At 37.6% G+C, this 10261-nt stretch overlaps 1 protein-coding gene across 2 annotated transcripts; it reads left to right on the top strand.

The window, feature by feature from the left end:
- The first annotated feature begins 495 nt into the window (after positions 1-495).
- LOC140238995 (cyclin-dependent kinase 20-like) lies at positions 496-9456 on the top strand. Of its 2 annotated transcripts, none has more exons than XM_072318901.1 (11): positions 496-543; positions 759-873; positions 1761-1834; positions 2661-2700; positions 3389-3577; positions 4258-4379; positions 4771-4833; positions 5849-5972; positions 7511-7603; positions 8003-8065; positions 8904-9456. In XM_072318901.1, the coding sequence occupies exons 2-11, from the start codon at positions 799-801 to the stop codon at positions 9075-9077; spliced, it is 1017 nt and encodes a 338-aa protein (XP_072175002.1). In that variant the 5' UTR covers positions 496-543; positions 759-798; the 3' UTR covers positions 9078-9456. The 2 variants fall into 2 exon arrangements, with proteins under 2 accessions (XP_072175002.1, XP_072174995.1); XM_072318894.1 differs by having other exon boundaries at positions 3389-3628.
- Positions 9457-10261: the final 805 nt, after the last annotated feature.

Raw genomic sequence — 10261 nt, 5'->3', positions numbered from 1 at the left:
TTTCTCAGCATTTCTATATTTTTGTGTCGCATTTTGGGGATTTCGACCTATAGGCCTACACAACGCTCAGACAGGTCTGCGAAGTCCAACGCGTAGAATGGTCGTAACATACACAGAGATTTAATTTATGGTCTACTCGTCCGGAATTGCAATGGTGTAGTAAATACGCACACCAGAATTTGCGTAGGACTATATATAGGCCCATAATAGATGTAATTACACCGAGGTGAGGATTAGGTATACCAACAACTGAAAATTTGTAGATAGATATTGTAAAATTACTTTTACCGTTCGCTATATCCTTCTTAAATTCCAAGTCAAACTATTTTGGAGGATGAATACACATGCACTACACTTACAATTTCTTTTTCGGGATGGGGAGGGGGGGGGGGGGGGGGGATTGTCATCCAGCCCAGCACACAGATTGGCGTGGTAGGAATAGTGTATGTGATTTTATGCATGATGCAACAACCCGACGACTTGCGAGTAGACTAATCAGCTGCTAGGCGAGCATCAACAAACGACACTGAGAAGGTTGAACAGGTATGTTATCATAATACTGCATACTTTTACCAGTTTCTCTTGTCCCATTTCCATGATACGGTCATACCACTCGAGTATATCATTTGTTTTATTCCGACATTTCCAGTATTTCTGTGGAATATAGCGTGTTTGCATTTCACGAGTGAACAGCCCCAACAGTGAAATTTATATTGGTCCCAACTATTTGAATTCGTGTTGTGTTGAAATACCCACAGGACGTAGTGTGGTGTGGACGGCATCATCATCTTGACTACCATGAACCAATACTCAATACTTGCAAGAATTGGAGAAGGGGCCCATGGCATCGTCTTCAAAGCAAAGCACATAGAGGTGAGACAATTAGTCCAGCCATTGACATTCATGCACACACATGTTTGCTGGAAAACCCCAGATAAAAAAAGCAAAAAGGAGTTTTTTTTTTTCTTTTCATACTCTACTCTCTCAATTCAGATTTGTCACTCTCAACTTCAACTTACAAGTACTGTATACGCTGTTATTTTCGTGTACAGAGGTCATTGAAATTTTGTGAGATGTTGTTTTCGCGAATTGATGCCGACGCTTACGTTAATGCATTATAACACTAACAGGGCGTACGGAGACATTTTCGTGTGTTGTTAGATTCGCGATCCAACTGTGATATGCGAAATTCACAAAAATTAAACCCATGCGAAAATAACACTACAGCTTATACAGTATGTAAACACCAAAATCCAAATATATTTGCTGTATACTATAATCTGCGTTTGTTTTTCTTCTACAAATATTGAGTGCAAACTTGATACTTGTGTCTTATCAAGTGTTGTCAATTTCCTTGTTGTGCTCCTTTCCTCTTGAACTTTCTCTCCGTAATCTCACTCACTTTTCCTCTGCCACTGCTCATTTCTATCTCTTTCTCTCTTTCTAAAGCTATATAAGATTTATGCTTCTTTTCATACCTTTTTGGCTCTCTGCTTTCATAATATTCTCTTTTTATGTTCTATGTAATTATTTCAACATCACATTTCCACATTCCAAAGTGAAAGTTGTGTAGCTATAGTTACTGCATATCTGAGTGAAGAACAAAAGCAAAGAACTAAGAAGTAATGGAATTGTCGTATATCCATTGAAAGAACGTAATACTGGTACACTGATGACCCTCAGTTGCATTTCTGTGGATAGCTGATTAGTCAGTTTCATTTTGTATTTTGTCAATTTACTCATTGCATACCTTGTCACAGACCGGTGAAATCGTAGCCCTAAAGAAAGTGCCACTCAGGAAACTGGATGATGGCATTCCAAATACTGCACTGAGGTAAGTGTTTTGCTCCCATCCCTATTTACATGTGAGATGTTTAGCTTTCTCTTTTCAGGTATACAGTGGTGGATTTGATCCAGGAGGGGGTGCACTGTGTACCCCCCTTTATATTTTGTTTGAAAAAAAAAAGAAAAATGATGGGGTGCATGCACCCCCCTGTAATTTTGAGAAGGTGCTCCATCTACGGAATTCCTGGATTCACCCCCGAGTATATATAGACATAATGTATTCAAATGAAAAAAATTGTGTCATCTGAGGACATCAATGAACAATACACACATAACATCACCTTCTCCCCCCCCCCCCCCAAAAAAAAAAAAAAAAAATAATAATAATAATGTCACTCAGTCAAGTGGAAATTTCAGTTCGGTAATGATGAGTCATGTATGGGTTTGCCAAATTTCAAATATCTCTCTGGCGAAAAGAATTAGATTTATTAGATTTCAACTCTCCTTGACCATCAACAAAATTATGACATCTCCTTTGAATGAATTATAGATATTGATATCAGATTAAAGCGTTCATCTAATGATGGAAGTTTAAAGTAAATGAGCAATTCTCAGTTTGGTAATATGCATTTGGATTTTGATTCTCTCCTTTATAGAGCTCTTTTATTACTCACTGTTGCATCTTTTATAGGGCTGTACCTTTTTTGCCTTTCATCATCACTGCTAACAGGTGATTTTTATCTTTCTCAGGTGTATCCACTACATTCCTGTATGTGGGGTGTGCATCTGATTTATTTGTGTAAGGGGCATGTCAATCAAAGTTTGCACAGCATTTTCTCTTACATTTTGTTTTCGTGTTATCTTTTATGTTTCAGGGAAATCAAAGCACTGCAAGAAATTGAAGAAAACCAGTATGTAAGTGATAATACTTGATATGATGTATTTATATATATTGATCAGTGACTTAAAGTACAATATCAGACAATGATTACTCTTTCTTCCTTTCCCTTAGAAATGGCAATCAAGTTTATGGATCATCTTGTGACCCATGTTGTGAGAATAATAAGGATTATTACAATAATATTATGATAAGGATTATACAGCAAGGATATGAACTATTATTATCACATTATGTATTCTACAGTATGTTATTTCAAGTTATCTGATGTATCATTACTAATGTAATGTGTAACCCAAACTACGAGGTGGTGAACAATTAACTCTGTATTGCAACTGATTGACAAATTGCCCTACATCGACGTAAATAAGCACTGAATTGATCAGTGTTTTAGTAGTAGCCATGATAAAAAATCATGGGCGTACATACTCGAGCAGGATTCGAACCTACGACCTCCTGATCACCGGACAGGCGTCATCTCCACTAGACCACCGAGCTTTCGCCCGACAGCAAGTGTTGGTTCTAATCCTTATAGCATGCAGCGGGTACTGCTTTGTTATTCAAATTCATTAAAACATTCATTAAAACATCGCGACGGAAGAATTTCATGAATTTGAATAACTCTGTATTCTCGGACACAGTAAATGTCTGAACTTTGTGCGCAAAATGATTGGACCTGTACACAAAATGATTGGACCTGTATAGGTTGTGAAGCTGAAGGATGTCTTCCCTCATGGCACAGGCTTTGTGCTCGTCTTCGAGTTCATGCTCTCCGACCTGTCGGAGGTGATACGGAATTCAGACCAGCCGCTGACGGAGGCACAGGTCAAGAGTTACATGCTGATGCTGTTGAAGGGCATTGCACATTGCCATGAGAACTCCATAATGCACAGGGTAATGCTCTCCTTCCTCTTTCATCACAGTCACAAACCCAGGCTGATGCTTGTAAGTAAAAGCATTAACCATGAACATCATAATCTCCACAGTCAAAAGAAGAGGTACAGAGAAAAGGAAAATGTGAAAAGATGCCGCTGAAAGAATTTGGTCTGCATTTGCTACATAGGGGTTAAGCTTTATGACTAACCATAGATATCCAAACTGGCTCTGCAACTAAGTTTCATGATCCTAAGCTGCCTTATTTGGGAGAGTCATAAAGATATGTGCTACTTTATGAGAATCTTTGATCAAGGCAATAGACTTGATACCATGAGATCCTAGGTTAGTTTCTACACCTGGCGAGGGTTCATGTCTTTCATCCTGACACTCTTTACAAAATAATCCACCTATTTCATGTTCATGGAGACTTAAGAATGCGAGGGCGTAAAACTGTATGGCTTCTCATCAAGAGGATGAAAGGTGTTTTTAGCTGCTACATGCTTGCAAAGTCAAGAAATGCTCCTGCTGGTTTAGTACATATAGGTACCTGACTGAGTAGGTACATGACAGTGTTTTAATTTTCCTCTTGTTTTCTGTCATGGTTTGCAATCAATCAAATATGCAGGACTTAAGGAGGTCATGTCTGAGATTTTCGTCTCTGTTTAAGCTTTTCATTTCTCTTTGAAATCTGCTATCAGGACCTCAAACCAGCCAACTTACTGATCAGTGAGACAGGCCACCTCAAGATCGCTGACTTTGGTCTGGCGAGGGTATTCAGCAATGACGAGGGGAGGCAATACAGTCATCAGGTGGCAACAAGGTAAGACCAAACTTTATGTGAATCAATCTTTCACCAGGAAGGTTATTCAGAGCTCATAAGTAAAACAATGTTGTATCTATAACTGGCAAGCTAGACAGAAAAAATGGTATAACTGGAATGATCCAGGATACAAGAAACAATTATATACAACTGATACAAAAACAACTGAGACAACTGATATGACTGATACAAAAACAAAACATGTTAAAAAAGAGAGAGGGAAAATTATTTACACATTAATGATAATGATCATTTAAAAGTGCTAAGGCTTTGATAAGGTTGTGAGTCTCTATTAAAGAAATAGAATGATTTTAGAAACTAAGTGAAATTGAAGTCAAAATGCAGAAACGTCATGTTTCATTTGTGTTGCATTCTCTCGTCCTATTGTCAGGTGGTATCGTGCCCCCGAACTGCTGTATGGAGCCAGAAAGTATGATGAAGGTGCAGATTTGTGGTGAGTACAGAAATAGGAAAGTTCATTGTGGAAACTTTGCTGGGTTATTCCACTTTCTGAACTAAAGGAGCATTGTCTTGTCTTGTCTTGTCTATTTAGTTTGGTCTTCTTTTTTTTTTTTTCCCCTTATGTCAGGGGGGACAATTATTATAAACAAGAAGTATTCGTTCTTATGTAGCAATGCATATCATGGTTCTATTTCCATGCTTTTTTTTATCATTTCACACTATTTATGGTTGCTGGGGTGTCAAGACCTTGTATCTGCAATTTTGGTGAAAATGACTTTTCTGGACTAATGGTCAAATAATGGGTTAAGTGATATCCTGTCCAAATCCCAACTGTCTTACTCCAAAAATGAAGCCACCACGGCATGTCAAAGGAAAGGCTATCCCATTTGCCACAGTGCTTTGGCCGCCATGTTTTTTGGCCCTTCTGAACATTTTACATTTTGTAGATACGAGGTCTTGTTGCCCCAGCGACGTTATGTCTCCCTGACAATCAACATACTCATCCAATGATTTTATTTGCCTGTCTGTGTGGCTGGAGATCATGAATTTTATGGACCTTCTCCGATAGTCCATCTATCTATCTCTTTCTGTGGTTACCAGCATTCTCTTTTGTTTGTTTGTTTATTTATTTATTTATTTTTTTGTCATGTAATGAAGATTGACTATGAATTTCCCCTTGTCTGCTATTGAGTGTTCTCCCCCATGCTCTGTCTGCATTTTCCTTGCAATCTCACCAACTTTTCTTGAGAAATTCTCCCTCTACCATTTGGCAATGTTTGCTGTCCATCTTGTCAGGTACAGGGTAACTTGGTTGTAATGAGGACTTAAAAACCATGACAGCTACCTTGGTACATCAGATATCTCACTTTATCAGGATACAAATGCAATGTAATATAAAGAGTTGGAACCTGCAAGATCACATTGTTGTGAGAGGATTTTGTATAAACTACCTCTTCATGATGAAGTTCCATGATATTATGGAAATATGTTCATGTCCTACTCTGCAGGGCCGTCGGCTGCATCTTTGGAGAGCTCCTCAACAACTCTCCCATCTTTCCTGGTGAGAATGACATTGAGCAGCTCTGCTGTGTGCTGAGAGTGCTAGGAACGCCCACTGAGAAGACGTGGCCGGTATGTTCACTTGTTCTTTTCCTATCTCATTGTGAGAAAGTATGACTGTATGTTAGCATATAAGCTAGTGTTGCTGCCTCTGATATCCAGTTTGTTACTAAAAATGAGAAAAAATTGTTGGAGAGTCAGATGAAGGATTGAAAGATATAACCTCTTGTGTAATCCTAACAGTGTTATATGTACAAAGGACCAGAGGGTATTTTTGCATACCATTATCTTTAAGATGCATTAAAAGAATGATATTTACGGTTTAATATTTGAAATTGAATTTGTTTACATTAAGTCTGTAAATTGCATGTTTTTATTAATGTTCCTAGTATAGGGACAACCTGTAGTTTTACATGCCTTTGGGCAATAGTAAATGTCTTTACTTTTGTGTGCTGCACTGACCCACATTTTGTCACCATGTATTCCTTTTTCATTTTGTGTTACATATACACTAGAGTGTATTCCTTTGTAATGTTCACTTGGTTGCTGTTTCATGTTTGTAATGTTTATGATATGTATCCTATGCTCCTTATCTGGTGGAATAAATAATAATGATATTAATTATTGATCACTGACAAATTGAGATATTAAAGGACAATTCACCTTCATTAACATAAGGATTGAGAGAATGTAGCAATATTAGTAGAACACATCATTGAAAGTTTGAGGAAAATCGGACAATCCGTTCAAAAGTTATGAATTTTTGAAGTTTTTGTGCAGTCACCGCTGGATGAGAAGACTACTGCAGTGTATGATGTCACATGCGTACAACAATATAAGGAAAATATAAAGAGAATTTCACAAAATTTCATCTTTTAAAAAAAGTACATATTCCCTTGACTCGTTACTGACATAATATGTTATGGGTAATATTATTCCCATTGCCTTTAGAAAGAGGCAAGTCAGGTACTCTTTTATTATACGAAAAAAGTGAAAATATGTTGAATTTTCTTTGTATTTTCTTTATACTGTTGTACTCATATGACATCACAAGCCTTAGTAGTCTCCTCATCCAGCGGTTCCAACACAAACATTTTAAAAATTCATAAGTTTTGCATCGATTGTCCAATTTCCATCAAAATTTCACTGATGTGTTCTACTAATATTGCTGCATTCTCTCAATCCTTATGTTTATGAAGGTGAACTTGTCCTTTAATGTTTGTTTCATTGAGGAGCATTATGAGTCAGGGTATTAGTCTACAGACTCTTCAAATTGGGCAAGTGAAAATATAAGAATGGCAAAATTTACTTGCTTGTTCAGGCAAGTAATGTTTTGATCTTGAAATGAGGGAGAAAAAATCTTCACAAATGTGATCCAGTTCTGTGTAAAATTTGTTAGCATTTAGAAAGTCATTATCACAAAAAGTGAAGCTCATGTGATTGCTAACAAGTCAGAATATAATCCAATAAGAAATCACAACTTGAAACCCAAGATTCGAGATAATAATTACAAAAATATAGTTTGGAGTCATAAAAAGGCATGTCATTGCAACATGAAAAGTCAGTGTCAATGCACTGAATCATTTCCCTTTGATTTTGTTGTTTTCCAGGGTATGAAAGACCTGCCTGACTATAATAAGATCACATTTCCTGAGAACCCTCCCATTCCTTTAGAGCAAATTGTACCTGATGCATCACCAGAGGTAAGACAGTCATTTTTATGTATCTATCTGCACTTATAGGTCCTCCTTTATTCCTCGCTCAGATCTGTGTATTGAAGGTGCATCCCTTAGTCCCATGCATATGGGCTAATGGAGGGTCAATTACTGTAATTTCCAGTATATTATTTAAACCCTCCCTTGCTCCACAGAGATTCATTCACAGGTCAAAAGCTTAAACAAACAATTGTTATTAAACAGTTGACTTTTCTTTTTTATCACCTCCTGTATTAGTAATGATTGCATGATTTTAAAACTCACCTTTTTCCCCACCTGAATCAGACAAACATATGTGTTCAGTCCAAGTTATTGACATGTGTTGTGACTGTACAATCTCAATTTTTCTTGAAGAATAATGTTCACTAATATTTTATCATCACACAGGCTTTGGATTTGCTGAAGAAGTTCTTGGTGTACCCCTCAAAGCAGAGAATATCAGCAAGTGAGGTAAGATATGACGTCTCTAAGTTTGGTGAGCACTTCTCTCTGTGGATGTGTGTTTTTACTTGGATGAAGCAAGCAAAGTTAGTTCATACAGTTTACCACATATATTTTGTGAATTGAGACTTGTACAACAAGTCATGATTGGTTGAATTTGCATTAATGCAATCAAGAACTGCATTGTTGGAATGAGAAAGAAAAATTTTTGTTTCCCAACTTGGAGATGATACAGCATGTACTTGTGTTATGGGAGGCAATATTTTCTGTGAGTTGTTAATTCCGCTAAATACCAGTCAGCCGACAGAATTTGCTTTAAATAAAAATCTTGTACAATTTCTTTACAGCACTGAGACTGCAGAATTTGTAGTAAATAAAAATCTTGCACTATTTTTTGCAGTACTCGCTGCACTTGAACATCAGCTTCACACGATTTTCTGATATGTACTGGTATTCAATCGATAGGCATCATTTTGCAAAAATTGTTAGTGTAAAAATTTTGAGGTAATTACTAGTAACATGTTTCCTGATTAGTTTCTTCCCACACATTGTATATTCTCAATTTATGATTTTAAGGTGGTGGGAGTTAAATGACTCTCAGTAATTGACATTAAATGATTCTAACATATTCTTGATTGATTTCATTATCATGAAAGCCCGCAAACTGCAGATTGTGGAAGTGGTCATTCTTGTGATGTGCCTGGTGACCATTATACCAAACTGACCCAACCTCTGTGGTGAAATTAACAGTTTAGCTAAATACATAATTTTGATTCCCGAAAGTCATTTTGACAGAGGAATCAGACACTCATTTAATATCACTTCCTGTGTAATATTTTCTCTACAGGCTTTACTGCACCCCTACTTCTTCACTGAGCCTCTCCCTGCTCACCATTTGGAGCTGCCCATCCCCCAGCGGAGCAAGCGAGGTCGACGATCACAGCACGCCAAGGAGTATGACATTGACACCCCTTTGGAGCAGACATTGATTGATCCACAGGAAATAGCTCCATTTGTGTGATGGCAGAACACAAAGCTTTATGCACCCTTGGATTGTGTCACTATTAGCTTTAACAAGCAACAGTGTATTGACTCAGTCAATAAAGAACGAGACAGTGAAGCTCTTTTCTTGCAGAAGAAATGTAAGGATCTTACTTCGAGGGGGCCACTGTCCATGGCATGTTGTGACATCGGGCCTGGTTATAGGGATATGGAACCCAAAGGCACAGTGCTTGCTGCCTGCAGAAGGAAGATAACATGATAATCTTACATTGTACATCTTTGTTCTGATTGGCAAGACTTCTTCTCCATACTCTCAACAACAGTGAGGTCAAAGTTCAACTGGCAACATCAGACCATTATGGCCCGAATTCACGAAGGTGGTACAAAAGAAACCATGGTTTAAACCATGCACAAAAACCATGGAGCGCCAAGTGTCGCACAGAATATTTCGTTACGAAATTGGTCTTTTCGTCAACAAAATGACCGTTTCGTTAACGAAATTATCATTTCGTGGACGAAATGTCCATTTCGTTACAAAATAATCATTTCATCGACGAAATTACCAATTTCGTAACGAAATATTCCATGCGACACTTGGTGCTCCATGGTTTTTGTCCATGGTTTAAACCATGGTTTCATTTGTACCACCTTCATGAATTCGGGCCTATCTGTTTATTTATTATACCAATCTAGTAGTGTACAATACATGTACGGATATGCTGAAGAGTTCAAGAGATTTTGATTCTGTGTGTCTTAAAGTAGGCTTTTTACTAATTCACGTAATCTGCCTACTCTACAGCCCATTTTGAAGTCTTGTATGTTGGGCCTTAGAATCCATGTTCTAGACAGTCACCACAAGGGACATCAAACTTGAGATGGTCTGTGAGGTTGCCTCTGACCTAGTGTGGAAATGAGACTCTTTCTGTGCTACGTCTTCAAAATGCAAAATGCAGATTTATAGAATAGTGCATGTTGCTATAGTACTGGGAAAGCATTGGCTACATTTGACACCATCTCTGTTATTAGCCAATATCCAGTAAAATAGTGTTTTTTAATTTGTGCTTTCTCCTCCTATGACAGAACTGTTTTAGCTCTGATGTTCTGAATATTAGCACTGTCAAACTTGAGGTTCTTCCCAAGATCCTCAATTTAACAGAAGCGATGACTTAAGGTTATTCATTTTCTGTATGCATGCTTTGTCAA

Source organism: Diadema setosum, chromosome 2 (assembly GCF_964275005.1).
Source record: "Diadema setosum chromosome 2, eeDiaSeto1, whole genome shotgun sequence".
Taxonomy (NCBI): domain Eukaryota; kingdom Metazoa; phylum Echinodermata; class Echinoidea; order Diadematoida; family Diadematidae; genus Diadema; species Diadema setosum.
This window is presented reverse-complemented; position numbering and strand designations above follow the sequence as displayed.

Bases quoted from the DNA above. Each gene is read 5' to 3' on its own strand.
- LOC140238995 (XM_072318894.1), top strand. From the start codon at position 799: ATGAACCAATACTCAATACTTGCAAGAATTGGAGAAGGGGCCCATGGC. The intron at 4,834-5,848 runs GTGAGTACAGAA...CCTACTCTGCAG, and splicing joins GATGAAGGTGCAGATTTGTG to GGCCGTCGGCTGCATCTTTG. The intron at 8,066-8,903 runs GTAAGATATGAC...TTTTCTCTACAG, and splicing joins AGAGAATATCAGCAAGTGAG to GCTTTACTGCACCCCTACTT.